At 38.0% G+C, this 14290-nt stretch overlaps 1 protein-coding gene across 2 annotated transcripts in view; it reads left to right on the top strand.

The window, feature by feature from the left end:
- Positions 1 to 13704, top strand: part of SPAG9 (sperm associated antigen 9) — a 33157-nt gene extending 19453 nt beyond the window's left edge. Inside the window, exons 16-27 of one of the 2 annotated variants that reach the window (XM_010184880.1) lie at positions 633 to 857; positions 1620 to 1815; positions 2586 to 2708; positions 3252 to 3332; positions 3833 to 3900; positions 5105 to 5253; positions 6420 to 6591; positions 7546 to 7659; positions 9419 to 9457; positions 10321 to 10497; positions 11143 to 11280; positions 13100 to 13704. In XM_010184880.1, the coding sequence (XP_010183182.1) occupies positions 633 to 857; positions 1620 to 1815; positions 2586 to 2708; positions 3252 to 3332; positions 3833 to 3900; positions 5105 to 5253; positions 6420 to 6591; positions 7546 to 7659; positions 9419 to 9457; positions 10321 to 10497; positions 11143 to 11280; positions 13100 to 13215 (1598 nt within the window). In that variant the 3' untranslated portion in view covers positions 13216 to 13704. The remainder of the gene's footprint in view (positions 1 to 632; positions 858 to 1619; positions 1816 to 2585; positions 2709 to 3251; positions 3333 to 3832; positions 3901 to 5104; positions 5254 to 6419; positions 6592 to 7545; positions 7660 to 9418; positions 9458 to 10320; positions 10498 to 11142; positions 11281 to 13099) is intronic. The other variant, XM_010184882.1, reaches the window with a different exon arrangement.
- Positions 13705 to 14290: the final 586 nt, after the last annotated feature.

Below are 14290 nucleotides of genomic sequence, written 5' to 3'. Positions count from 1 at the left end.
TGACCTCTTCAGCTTCTTGAAGATAAGTAGCAAGTCTTGGAGCTTCCTGTAGAGGGAATCCTTGTTACATTGAGAGTTTATATGGATAGTGCACTCAGGGAAGTTTAACAGGAGGATGTTGTGATACTGGAGAAGAACTAATTTTGCTTTTGGATTTCTTGTTTCTTGGCTTACAGTTACAGAAGTCTGTAGCAATAGTTCCAGTGAAGTTGTTTTGTTTAATAAGCTCAGAAGAAATCTTGTTCCAGTGAAGTCTGAGGTTTTGCTCCATTGGAACTATGTATAACTTGTGAAATCAAAACAGCATAAAATATAGTAAAATAAGATAAAAATTTCAGGATACCAAGAACAATATTTTAAGTCTTAAAAGTATTTGAGAGGGTTGTACAAGAGCGAAACAGCTTTTCTTCCAGAACAAATGATATATTGCAGTTATATTTTTCATAAAGATGTAGATAGGTATCCCTGCCTATGTGCACTGTTATGAAATGTTATTTCATAAGCTTGTAGGCAGGTATCCACATGTTAAATCTCAGTTGCTGGAGAGTTCATTCAGTTGGAAAGCATAGCTTGTTGTTAGAAAAGTGATTCACCTTTATCTCCACAAGAAACGTGAGTTTAATCTCTTTCAGGAGCAAGGGAAACAGACTATCCTGCGGGAGAAGAAGGGTCTCAAGAAGCAGATCCCAGTCAAGTGGACAAGTCGTCTCTGTGTGGAAGTATGACAAGCAACAGCTCTGCAGAAACTGATAGCTTGCTAGGAGGAATAACAGTGGTTGGCTGTACTGCGGAGGGTGTCACAGGAGCACCTGTACCTCATGATGCAAACGGTAGCTCACCAATGACAGATAAGTCAGGTATGAAAATAACCATAGTCAGGTATGAAAATCTTACAGGTGTGCCAGGGATGGCCACATACCATTAGGTATAATTGAAAAGTGATTGGTGTAAGTGTTTAATGTAATAGCTTGTCTGCAAGTGGTGATAACACAAAATGAGTACTCCGTGGGAAATGGCTTATGAGTCTGATATACTTGCACTGTGTAATTGTAGCTGAAAAATTTGTGGAGGTGATATTAAATGGGTATAGACAATTGCTGCTTTCAAATACTTTTGAGAGAACTCTGTATTCTGCAAGAGAGCTTTTAAGTTGCTCAGTATTTGAAATGTGGATCTTGCCAACAAATGACTAGAAAGAATGCGGATATATGCCTTAAATCTTATAAAGTCTTAATATTAAAGTGAAGCTGCTTACTTTAATAGTTATTCTTAATATTTTCTGTCGTATGTCCTTTGGAGCTGTATGGTGATATGATTCTTAATGGGTATCTGGGTGTTGGACTTGTTCACTAATATTCTGGTTAATCACTTAAAGGACAGTCTGTGCCATCAGTCACAGATACTTGAAGTGCATTTGGCACTTGTTGATACAGTGCAACCTACTTAAGTTTGGGTGTTTCTAATCTGATTTTTCTTTAGGTGAAATACAAAATCTGGATTGTGACCGTGTGGTTATTTCGGCTATTCACCTAAGTTTTAACTAGCAAGTTCTGGCTGTTTTAAATAACAAAGAATTCTCGTACAGTTCTTAAAATTTTTTCAAATTTTTTGTTCTATAGATACTGCAACTGAAAGTAATTCAGTAGATGAGAGCATTCCCACAGCAGAGGAGGCAACAGAAGCAACAGAAGTCAATGCAGGCACAGGAGAAGACACAGCTGATATTGCACAAACTGGAGTCTACACAGAGCATGTCTTCACAGATCCTCTGGGAGTGCAGAATACAACGGAGGCGTCTCCAGTGTACCAGCCTAGGTACATAGTCTCAGTCCTCATACCTCTTAAAATGTATTTAAAAAGAAAAGTATTATGTTTGTAGGAGCACAACCCGAGGATGAAATGGCTACTTTTTTCCTTGTTAAGTGTATTGAGGTTTATAGAAGTAGTCATGGTAAGAGACACTACACTTCCCTTGGGTGAGAGGGCTCTCTGTGTATGAAGAGCCTGTCTGTGAAGTCGTATCCCTTGAGTACAGACACCTCCAGAATGGAGTAGTGAGCGTTTACCAGTCTTCTTTCATACAACGTGAATGGCACTGATCTAGAGATGCCTGTTTAAATTCCTTGTTTTGATGTCAAAATAAGTCAGAATTACACTCCCTTTTTGTCCAATCAACTGATGGTTCAACTTTTCTCAAGAATAGTCAATATGTGAGTAGTTACAGAGGTGGAGAAAAAGCTTGAAAGTAATGGGTATTTAAAATCTTCACTCTCCACATGCAGGCACAAAAGTATCATACAGCTTTTTATAAGTGTTTCTCCTCACATGTCCCTCTGATGCTGCAACTCTCTTATGCCATTCCCCAGAGATTTCCTTGTATAAGTAAATGTCTACTTGAAGAAATTGTTATTGAGGTTTTCATCTGTTAAATTGTATTTTCATGCACACTTATTTTAAAATAATACCTTACATACTTTAAAAGCCAGTATAGAAACTAGCAGCAATGAAGGTAAAAACCTGGGTTATGAGTAATCTATGCACTTTATTCAATGTATTTTAACTCGGGTTTGTTGGGTTTTTTTTAGTACTGAGTCAGAGTTATATAAAGACATAGCAGTTTTGCCAAATGAGCAAGATCTAGTGAGAGAAGAAGCACAGAAAATGAGTAGCCTTTTACCGACAATGTGGCTTGGAGCACAGAATGGATGGTAAGAAAATACTAATCTTGTTAAATCTATTTGGAAAAGCTATTTTAAACTTGCTTCTTGTGCCTACAGGCTGCTGACTGTCTCGAGTCAAGATTCAGTGCAAGAAGCCCTCAAGAGAGCCTGAACTTGTGCACTTTGCTACATTTAGGCGTTACAGAATTAAAGTATTGTAGGTGATTAGCAAGCTCTTTCTGGCAAATAACATTTTTTATCTGTGGCAAAGTTGTTTGGGTTTTTTTTGTAGTGAAAGAAATCGGTATGGTCTGACAATTCCATAACTTTCAGTATTTTATTATGCTAGAAAAATGTATTGCCCTTTTTACTGCAGATGTATCTGCAAAGGAGTTGGTTATGTTTTAGGAGACTGAAAACCAATTCTGCCTCCTCATGTGGTTTGTTCTTAGTCTGTACGTGGTTTTCAGTGAAAGATGAAAACCTATTTTCCCTTCAATTGTGGATTTCAGTTATAGGGGGTTTGCCTGTTTTTTCCTGTCTGGTAGACTTGTTTTAGTGCTTTTAATCCCTCCTGATTTGTCTTTGCAGCCTGTATGTTCATTCGTCTGTGGCGCAGTGGAGGAAATGTGTTCATGCCATTAAACTTAAAGATTCTATTCTCAGTATTGTGTAAGTCCTGAAAGAATGTCATGTGAATCGTGATGACTTTTTGTTAAAATACTTGCAAAGTAGTTTTGTATTTCCTCCTCAGATATTGGGAATTTCAGTTGCCATAAATGCATGCATATTCCTTGAGGGGCAGTGGAAATCCTTTGGGAATTAAGGAAAATAAAAGGAATCTTTTGATAGTGTATCAGTAGTAGCTGTTAAAGATACTATAGCTCAAATCATGAGCTGTAGCAGCGTACTTGGTACTCTTGGAAGTTGTATACTCAAAACAGTTACAGGTTGTTATCCATGATGTTTTCTTCAGGCATTGCAGCTAGATATATTTAAGCTTTCTGAACTGGATTTTGATGCCTTGTTACTGTCCCTTCTCTTGAGCTATATGGTAGAAATCGGAACTCTAGAGCTAATGCTAATATAAAATGTTTATACCTTGCTTTAAACTTGCAGTTTGAGAAATGCGGTCTAACAGTTTACATTGTTGTCCCTCCTTTTTTTCCCAGACATGTAAAAGGAATAGTATTAGTTGCACTAGCTGATGGAACACTAGCAATATTTCACCGAGGAGTTGGTAAGTGTTCTATCAGATCTTTGTGAATTTGTAACAGTATTTAAGAAAGAAATGTGCCATTTATAAATTGTGTTTTGAAAGCGTATTCCCCAATGGTGTTTTTACAGGTTGTCTTGAGAAATCTTTCTAGTATTTCATTTTTACACTGTCCTGGGGCATTCCTGGGCTTTTTACTTATTCTGAGAAGGAGGGGAGTCGGATCTGTCTGAGCAAAATGGCAAAAAGCCAGTTGATGAAGTTGGCTTTGATCATCATCTCTTGCCTTTTTCATCATGCTCTGTAGTCACAGCTTCTATTTTTTTATTAGTGTTAATAATTGTCTGTGGCCAAATCCTTCAATGTGAATTTTGTAAGCATCCCTTCAGAATTTCTGTCCGAACCACTCTTGGACAGGCTTCATTCTCCAACCTCCAGAATTAAGGACCTAAATGGGAAGGTCTTACTATGAGTAACTGGAACTTATCTGTTGTCTTGTTTCCACAAACTTCCTATTAATTTGTTCTTTTCCTTCTGGAGTTTAAATCCCTGTGCTCAGCATTTAGAAGAATTAAAGAGGTTGCACAGCACTAATGCAAGTACTGGGAAAGATGCATCTAGGATAAAGCTGTTTTATTTTTAGTGTAGTGGTTTTTTGTTTGCTTATCTCAAATGCTAGTGGCTTACAGTCCTTAAGGATCTCAAGTAAATGACAGTGGTGATCTGTGTCTTAGCTCAGTCTATAGAAGAATTTTACTTGGTGTCGAATGGCCCAATTTAGTATGCTTTTAGTAGATTTCAGGTGCCTTTCTCAAGATCTTGCAGCTTGTTTAAAAAAAACCTTGATACACTGGCCAACACTTCTACGTTCAGTCAAGCAGCAAGTGCCCAGTGCTGTGTGGGTAGTTGCTTGTTGTAATGTACACTGGTGCCTATCCAAGTAAAGCATTAGCACTAGGTAACTTGCTGTTTTTATAAATGTTTTGGTGTGTTTTGAACATGAGTCACTGTACAGCCTTATATAGAATCAAAGTACCATTTGGGATGTTGGTAGTTGCTGGTTTTTAATGAGGACCTTAGCCATAAATTTGTATTGACTTACCCAGATTATTACACTGCTTTTGAAAAATTAGACTGTTAAGTTATTTGCCTGTACTTAAAAATTATTTTTAAACTCATGGGAACCTATGTTTTGCTTTGTTTTTTTCTTTTCTGTCTGTTTTTAAAGATGGTCAGTGGGATTTGACAAACTACCACCTCTTAGACCTAGGCCGGCCGCATCATTCAATAAGGTGCATGACAGTGGTACATGACAAAGTCTGGTGTGGCTACAGGAACAAAATCTATGTTGTTCAACCAAAGGCCATGAAAATAGAGGCAAGTTAAAATGATGTTTAAAATAATTGAGTAATTATTAAATATTAAATATAATTAAAATAATTAAATAATGTTTTGTTTTAAGGCTATCTCATGCTACGGCTCAAAGTCCAGAGTAACTAGAAAGAACAGTAATTTTACATCAGTACAGAAACAAGCATAAATAAATTTCTCCTGGGAGATACTATTACATTTTCTTAAGATGTTTTAATTGTTTTGTAAAACTTTAAGTCACAATGAGACAGTTCTTATTTATTGAAACCAGTTTTTGAGGGGTTTAGTTTTCTACTTCTAGCTGGCCAGGATGTGGAGAGTGTCCTTGCCCCAGGTTTCTAAGGCCAGCTCCCAGCAAATTCTCTACATGCATGCCTCGTTACGTTCTCCACCCACTTGTAACCTTCTCTATTAAGTCTTTGCATACTTTAGAGGTTTGTAAGTGTTGATCTTGAATGTACTCTCCCTGCAGTTATAGAATAGTTTGTTTATATAAGGTGTGTTAGCTGGTGTTTCCACAGAGTTGTATGTGTACCTGACATCTCTCCAGTGCAGGAAGGGGATAAGGTTTCAAAAAACCATTAGCAGTATGAGTACTTCAGGTTCTGCTAGTTGATGTGGGCCAGACCTTTCGAGGGTGACTGCTCAGCTTTTCTGAAAATACCAAGCACCAAGTTAATAATCTCTTCCTGTGAAGGAGACTCCATATATGGGAAAATGGAACTGAAGGAAGTCATATAACAGTGAAGTTGTTTTGGTGGTGGATAGTGTGTGTTTTGCACAGGTATGTTTGTATGCTAGAGCAGGGCTTGACAGAACTAGGAAGAAAACCACTTTTTTGGATATACATATCTTGTGCTGTGTCTGGAGGACCTCATACCAAAAAGGCTCCATGGTAAAATAGAGACACCAGCCAGAGTAGGCTGGGATATGATACGTAAATAAAGACACAGCAGGAAACTATGGCTTTGAGATCATACTTTAGGAAGGAAAATCAGCATCATATGGTATCTGTAACTAAAATAAACACTATCTGGTAGTGATCTTGCAAACCAGAGGGTAGTAGATGACTTTAAGAAATTGCCAGTTTTGTCAGTGTAAGAGTAACAGAGAAGTCTCATCTAACCCTTTCCTTTGTTTCATCTTCTAATTTGAAATCCAATCTTTCGTAGAAGTCATTTGATGCACACCCAAGAAGAGAAAGCCAAGTGAGGCAGCTGGCATGGGTGGGTGATGGGGTATGGGTGTCTATTCGCTTGGACTCCACCCTGCGTCTCTATCACGCGCACACGTATCAGCATCTACAAGATGTGGACATTGAACCTTATGTAAGCAAAATGCTAGGTAAGTTGATAAGAAAAATTGCTGTATTCTTAAACCTCTTTGTCTGGAGCTTTCCTGTCATGGATCAGGTCACTGCAAGCTAGGGGGAAGGGTGGGTGGAAGGGTTGTCAAATCCTGTTTGTTAGAACTGGCATCTGAAAGTAGAAGTCTAAGTCAGTCTGTGAAGCATAACGGGGATGATAGGTCTCCTGAAACAGTCTGTTGATCCTATCTTATGTGTAAGATGTCCCTAAGAACTCAGGCATGATGAGGAAAATGGTGGTTGGGTTGGGCAGAAATCAATAGACACACTAAGATCTTCTTTTTTACTGCCTCTTTTTAACTCTAAGAGTAGGAAGAATCCCGTTACTTGCCTGGAAGAATTGCCTCTTGTTCAAGAAAATTCAAATGCAAAGTAGCAAATTTTATTGCTATTGAAGCTAATAAACTTTCTGATTTTTTTCATTAATGTTTATATGAGAGCAGTTTGACCACCTACATAACACAACAAATACAGGTAATCGGGCCATGGGAAATCCTTCACAAGTAACTACCTTCCCATTATGCTTAGCTGGTCAGCTGCCTTCTGCTCCCTTTCATAGTCCTGATGGAGGAGGAATTAACTTCAGTAGATGAGAAACCATTATCTTACATCTTTAAATTCACCTCTTTTTTTTGTTTTGTTTTGAAAAGTTGCCCTGGTGCTGTAAGCTCCAAAAGACTTTATTGTGCAGCATTACGGAGCTGTTGCACTTGTGCTTTCTCACAGTTCACGTTAGTCTCTTTCTGCATAGGTTCACAACTTAATTGAGTTCCTTTTAGATTATCTTCTTAAATGTGCTCCTCTGGCTTGTTTCTGTTTGAACTGGGAGGGAATTGTTCGTGTGATTTGGGAGTTGGAATTGAGATTTTCTGTTTTGGAACTATAAATATTCTTGCTCATAATTTTTGATGAAAAGCATCTTTTGTTTTTAGGTACTGGTAAACTGGGATTCTCATTTGTGAGAATCACAGCTCTTATGGTGTCTTGTAATCGTTTATGGGTAGGAACAGGAAATGGTGTCATCATCTCCATTCCATTAACAGAAAGTAAGTAAAATATAAATGAATAGCACTGTGCAATATGCTATGGACGCAAAAAGAATATTTAAGCACCATTTAGATGCTTGCTAATGGATAGAAAGCTTTACTGCCAGGTCTGAATCTTTCAGGTTTTTAACAGATTGGGCCTGTGTGATGGTCAGCACCTGATTGTGTACATGGTTACAGTTACTCTGAGCAAAAAAGCCCATATCCAAAATCTCCTGTACTTCAGTTTGAGCAGAATTGCTATGGCTTGAATGAAAGTGATGCTTTGAAGCCTTAGAAGTGTTAAGACCATTAGCAGCATTTATAGAAGTTTATTGCTTGTAAGAGATGGCTTTAGTTTTCTAATTAATGTTACCTTTGATTGCCATATCATCACCAAAGTAGATTTTTGTTTGATTTGAGCAAGTTGGTATTGTTGCTAATGCAATTCGTTTGGCTTTAATTCTTGAGATTTCATCACAAAGCTGGTATAAAGGACTGGAACAGCAGTAGTACCAACTGCTTTAAAGGACATGCTCAAAGTTACAGGTGTTTGTAAACATGTTCTACAAATAGGGCACTAATTCCTGTGTAAAATTCCAATAATGCAAATCCATCTATCTGCTTAAAAACAGACCCCAAATTTGTCATCGGCTGAAACTATCTGGGGGTGGGAGGGGAAGCATTCAGACATGGGCACTTGAACCTCGGTAGAGGGGAGTGGCCCAGTTCAAGAGCAAAACAAAGTTTAAGTAGGTAAAGCTTGGAAAGAATCTGTGTGTAAATTGGTTGCATTTAAAGCAACAGAAGAAAACCCCAACATTTGTGCCTGAGACTAACTTTAAAATACATGGACAGAAGTTGCAGAAAATCAAATACAGAGTTTTGATAGTCCTAATTGTACTGTTATATAGAAAGTAGTACAGGCTGACAGGAAATTTAGGGTAATTTAATAGTAAAAACTCTTCATGTTGTATCTGCTTTGTTGAACAGCACATACATGCATTGTTTCTCATACTGTTCCATTACATTGTACATCCATTCAGCAAATGTCTTTTTTTGCATTGCATGAGTGTACTAAGGAAGGACAGACTTCCTGTCATGAGTTTGAAATAGTTTAAATCCATGCTTTCAAAAATTATAGCTCATAATTTGCATCCAGCCTAATTTAATGCTTCCAGAGGAGTTTGTTTTTGCAACAGCAGTGAACATGAAAAAGTCCCTATTAAAGCTATTCAGTTTGATTTTGGTTTTGTTAGTTGTTTGTGAATCAGAACAACCATTTGTGGGTAGCCTGGTAGTGGGGTTGAGAACCCTGTTACAAATATTCATGGATTTCAAAGACAGTCACATCCTTGCGTCAGCAATTGCGTATCTCAGTTCCCTGGGTCTCAATAGCAGGGCATCTTCCGGGTCTGCAGATACCGTTTCGAAAGGACACTTGAAAACATAAGTTGTTATATATTATTTTTGGTAGCCTCCTGCCAGGGAAAGAGAGAAAGGGGAAACATCGCTAATCAATAATAAACTTTATAGTGATAAACCACATGAAAGTGGCAGTGCCTTCATTGCCCAATTCGTACTGAAATTTTTGTAACAAGATGCTGTTCTTTGTGACTTTTTATTGAATCTTCTGTAATTAGATATTTACTGTTTTTAGGAGCTAAATTTTAAGTTCTGCCTTGTCAAAAACCAGAATACAAGAGTGGTGGGTTCTCATTAATCCTTCTCCTCTACTGTCATACCTATCCATTTCCCCTTTCCTCCTTTCTCACTTTAGCTGTAATCCTCCACCAGGGACGTTTACTGGGGCTGAGGGGTAAGTGCAGATCCTGAACGAAAAAATCTATTTTCAGGCTTCTAATAGCCACTTCGAGGCTGTTTCCCACTCCTTATAGATTTACCCTTTGTATGTTCCTAAATGTTTTTCCACTTGCAGTTACTGCATTGCAGCAGTTTTATGTTTGCTAAATGGCCACCAGTCTGCTCAGCAGTTTAGTATATCATCCTGTGTTGCAGCTGAACTTTCATACAGACTTTGTTTTTCTTCCAGCCAGTGTGATACCATATCTTATAACTTTGTCATTAATCCACATCATTTACTGTCTTGTTACAAATCACTGTTTCTTTCACTACTTTTATAGTCTTTGGAATGGAGATGGCTTGTATGTCTAGCATGAGTACTTCTGTGTTTAATGGATTTTAAAACTTCTCAGTAAAAACTAGATGTAGAATTTATAATAGGGTAGCTCCTTCGTGCCCACAAGTGGCTATTTCTAGAGAATTTTTGCTGGCAAGGGGATACCCTATGATTGATGAGTTGGAACTGTGTTTACTTATGTTTAACTACATTGAATTTGCTCACACTGAAACATATTAGTGCTATTTATTTTCTATAAAAGATACAGTCCTTTCACAAATTTTTTTCCAAAAGTAGGACATTAAAATCTGGTGTTTATGCTAGACTAATAAGAATCCTGCTCCATTTTCTGATGTACTTAAAATAACGAAGCATGCAATCTTTTTTCTTTCCAGCTCTGTCTTGAATTGGCATTGCTGCCCTCCTGTTTCATTTTTATCTAAGTTGGCTTTAGCTTTTAGATGGTACCATAAGGTTTCTTAACAAATAACTGTTTCTGCAATTTATATTTTCAACTAGAAAACACTTCTCTTCTTTCACAGCTAATAAAGCAGCAGCAGGCTCTGGAAACCGTCCTGGGAGTGTAATACGTGTATATGGTGATGAAAACAGCGACAAAGTGACTCCAGGAACATTCATACCGTATTGTTCCATGGCACATGCGCAGCTTTGCTTCCACGGGCACCGGGATGCTGTTAAATTTTTCGTTGCAGTACCTGGTGAGGTTTTATTACCATTCTTCAACTGAAGTTTCTTTCGCCTTCATTTGCTTGTTTAAATGTAGTGTTGAGGCAAAGATAGAAGTGTGTGAGATTAGACATTCAGAAATTAATTATTATATTTTATTTATGAGACTTGTGTGATTCCTAAGTGCAGTATTGTTTAATGGAAGGGAAGGGGTTTGGTCACAAAGGAAGAAGTGCTTTGCTTCCATCTAGGAAAAGGGTACTGTGGGCAGCGAGTACTTGCCTATTAAGAAGGCAGTCAACTGGTAATTCATGTAATGTCTAGTTTAAGAGTCTGACATCCTGCAGGAAGGATGAGCTACTAAGGGAGAAGTGCCAAAGGAAAATCTGAGTTGAAAAGCTGAGTTTCCAAGAAACTGCAGTGCTGTTTGAATCTCTGAAATCTCTCAAGAAGCACTTAATTCTCAGTTTTCTATGGAACTGACCTAAACAGATTCATTATCTCTTTAGAGAGATGAAATCGGAGCAAAGCTTGCTTTCTGTTCCTCACTGAAGAGATAGTAGAATCCAAAGTTTAGTTTGTGTCATTAGGCATTGCATATGTCATCCAGTGACCAAATACAGATGATAGTGTTCTGTGAGGTGTGGCATAAAAAATGTGTTCTGTCTTTGATCCAGGTCAGGTTGTTTGCCCGCAGAGTAGTGGTGGAACAGAGCTTACAGCTGATAAACCAGCCCAGGAGTCCTTCAACCAGAGTCCCTTAAAATCGATGTTGGTGATAAGTGGTGGAGAAGGATATATTGACTTCAGAATGGGTAAGAAAATTGAACTTAAAATCATTTGTAAACTCTTCATACAGAGAGGTCATTAACCATGTAACAACTTCTGTTGTGATTGCATTTGTGTGGTCAGTCAGTATACTGTTTTCACTAAGTGTCAGGATAGAAGTGCGTTTATTCTCTGACCCCCACACACACCTTCAGCTTCCTCTGGTCTCTGAGATGACTCTGTAAAATGGTTTAGTTGACTCTGCTTTGGAGTCATGTACCACCTTCCCATTTATGCTTTCAGTCTGACTTTGACAGATTGGTCTTCTGTCTCAAACTGCTGGAAAACATCTCTGTAGTTACTTAAATACGTGGTCTGACTATAAAAAAGTCATGTATTATGTGAGGAACACTCAAACTAAAATTTACTCATTTTTGAGTGAAAGGGTTGAAAGCAGTTCACTTATCTTTGCATGCCCTTCTTATTTTCATCAGTTGCTTTTCTTGGAGAGCACGTTTGCATGATCCAGGCCATAAATTATTTCTTGTGTAAACTTTGATTTTATTGAAGCTTTTGGAGAAATATAACAAAATGAGAATGATTGTGGTTCTAAGCTTAGAATCTGCAGCTGGAGACCTTGGGGGAAAAAGTGCATAAAAATGAGTCAAAACTTGTAGACCTGCTTTTGACCTTTTGCCTAAATCTGTTTGTAGTGTTTTTAAAAACAAACAAACAACAGCAAAAACCACTACAAAGAAAATCCCATGAAGGCCAGCCCAAATTCTGTCATCCCACTAGTCAATGAAGAACAAGTTCCTGCTGGTATCCCCAGTGGAGTTACGCAGCAGGCAGGACTTGAGGCAGTTCTGTGCCACACTGTAATGAGTATTAAAAACTCTGCCCTTGCCGCAGGCAGCTGGTCCAGCTGCGTACCAAATGAGCGTTGTGCTGTCCTTGTGGCACAATGCAAAGCCATGAACTCCTATGTCAGCGCTGTAGCAGTGTTACCTCAGCTATTACCACAGCACAGCAAACTGGCTTAAGAGCAGGTTCAGCTTATTCTGTGTTGAGGTTCCTCAGACCTCCAGAGCAGTCTGACCAGCAGCCACAGTGACTTGAAACCTTCCTGACGTTGTAGGTCAGCTCCCGTTTCACCCGATTAAACTGACGTTGTTTGTACCACAAGACTGCCTCTTTATTGATGTTTATTACCATCTACGTGCAGTTTTGTTTAGAGGCTGGTCTGTCACCTTTGATCCAAGTCAGCTCATGTCACCAAGAGTTTAGATGCAGTTACAAAACTGCTTTACTCTTTTGAAGAGCAATAAGAGAGAATTGGGCTTAAGGCTGGCTTGTGCCAGTGTGTGCAGAGTTGTGACAAGCAGAAAGAAGAAAGTTCTCCACAGACATGAATGTTGCATTGTCTCGCTTGTGTGCATTTCCTGCTCTTATTTCCAGAGCACTTTATATGGTTTTTGTGTTTATGCCGCTTTTCTCATAGCATAACCATCTCCATTTCTGCCTGGGAGGTACTGCAAGTTTGCAAATAAGGTTGTTGTTTCTCTGCCTCAGAGAGTTATAAGTAATGAAATGTGTATGATATGAATATTTAAAAAGCTGCAGTTAATTTTTGGGACTAGAACTGAAGAATATGACCATCAGAATACTTGGCTCCAAAATAATTATGCCACAGACTCTTTTCAGTTTGTAATGTATATATTCATAATCCTGAATATGCTTTTATATAAGCACATGGCAACTACTGTCTTTTGTAGTATTTTTCTTGTAAACATAGATGTCACTTGTCTTGCTGCATTTGGTGTTAATATTTTATTGTCTGCCTGAATCAAAGCTGTTGTTTTTCAGGTGATGAAGGTGGAGAATCTGAACTCCTTGGAGAAGCTCTACAACTTGAACCTTCTGTAGCCAAAGCTGAGAGGAGTCACTTGATAGTGTGGCAAGTGATGTGTGGCAGTGAGTGAGGCTGTAAAATGCAGCTGGAGACCTTAAAAAAAAGAAAGAGAAAAAAAAAGGCAAAAAAAAAAGCTTCTGCATGTTTTTTTATTTTGTGAAACCTGTTTCACTACATGATGTTGAAGCATTTCTTTGCTGTTTAACTTTATATTGCAAATCTGTCATACCTTTAACTATACAGGAATTAGCTTGTGCTGTTTTACTGCGCCCGTGTTACATGGAACAGTATAATGAAATCAGATCTTAAAACTGGTGTGCACACCATAGTAAGCAACTGAGACATTAGTTTTACTGTGCCACAGCAATCTAATGTAGTTCACTTCTTTGGTAGTCTCACTTGAGTTCAGCTTTATTACAACTGAGCTTCATTTCACTGTATAATGCATTGAGTAAAACAGCAAAGTTATTCCCAGATGATTAAAAAATTGACAAATTATAAGATGGATTATTAAGACTCATCCAAATATTCAGTGAGGGCTAAAGGAAACTGTAAATTTCAGCTTTTGTTTTCAAACCTGGAAAATCTTGCTTACCTAGTGTATACGGTCTAATTTGTTACATTCGTCAGAATTTCTGGGGGGAAAGGGGAATTGTATAGGAATTAAGATGACAATATTTAAATAAAATTACATGTTTTCACTATTGAACCTTAAAGTTTGAGAGCTGCTGCCCTCAGTAATGAGCAATTTTGAGCATAGTGTTTTTCCATTTCCCTGACATGGAATAATTCGGTTTTCAAAGGGTATTCTTAGGATGATTTAAATTAGAAAATAACTGTAAAATTCTTGAACAGGGGATATGTTTTATTCTTTTTTTGTCTTAACTCCTTATGTCCTAAGCACTAGAATGATCTTCTCTGCCTAGCTGGTCAAACTCATGAGGCACTACAGGTGTGAAGGTTAGAGACCTCGATTAGAGCATGAGAAAAGACTGAGAGTGTACAGGAAAAACGCGTTCTGCCCAAGTGAGATTGTAAAGGAACTTTAGTGCCAGATAATTAGGTACAAAGTGTATTTTTTTTGTAGTTGCACACCCCAATTTAGTAAAAAAATAAAAATAAAAAAAATGTTTAGAGACAATGTG

Source organism: Mesitornis unicolor, unplaced genomic scaffold (assembly GCF_000695765.1).
Source record: "Mesitornis unicolor isolate BGI_N332 unplaced genomic scaffold, ASM69576v1 scaffold38035, whole genome shotgun sequence".
NCBI classification, from domain to species: domain Eukaryota; kingdom Metazoa; phylum Chordata; class Aves; order Mesitornithiformes; family Mesitornithidae; genus Mesitornis; species Mesitornis unicolor.
The sequence above is the reverse complement of the archived record's forward strand: the minus strand, read 5'-3'. Positions and strand labels throughout refer to the sequence as shown.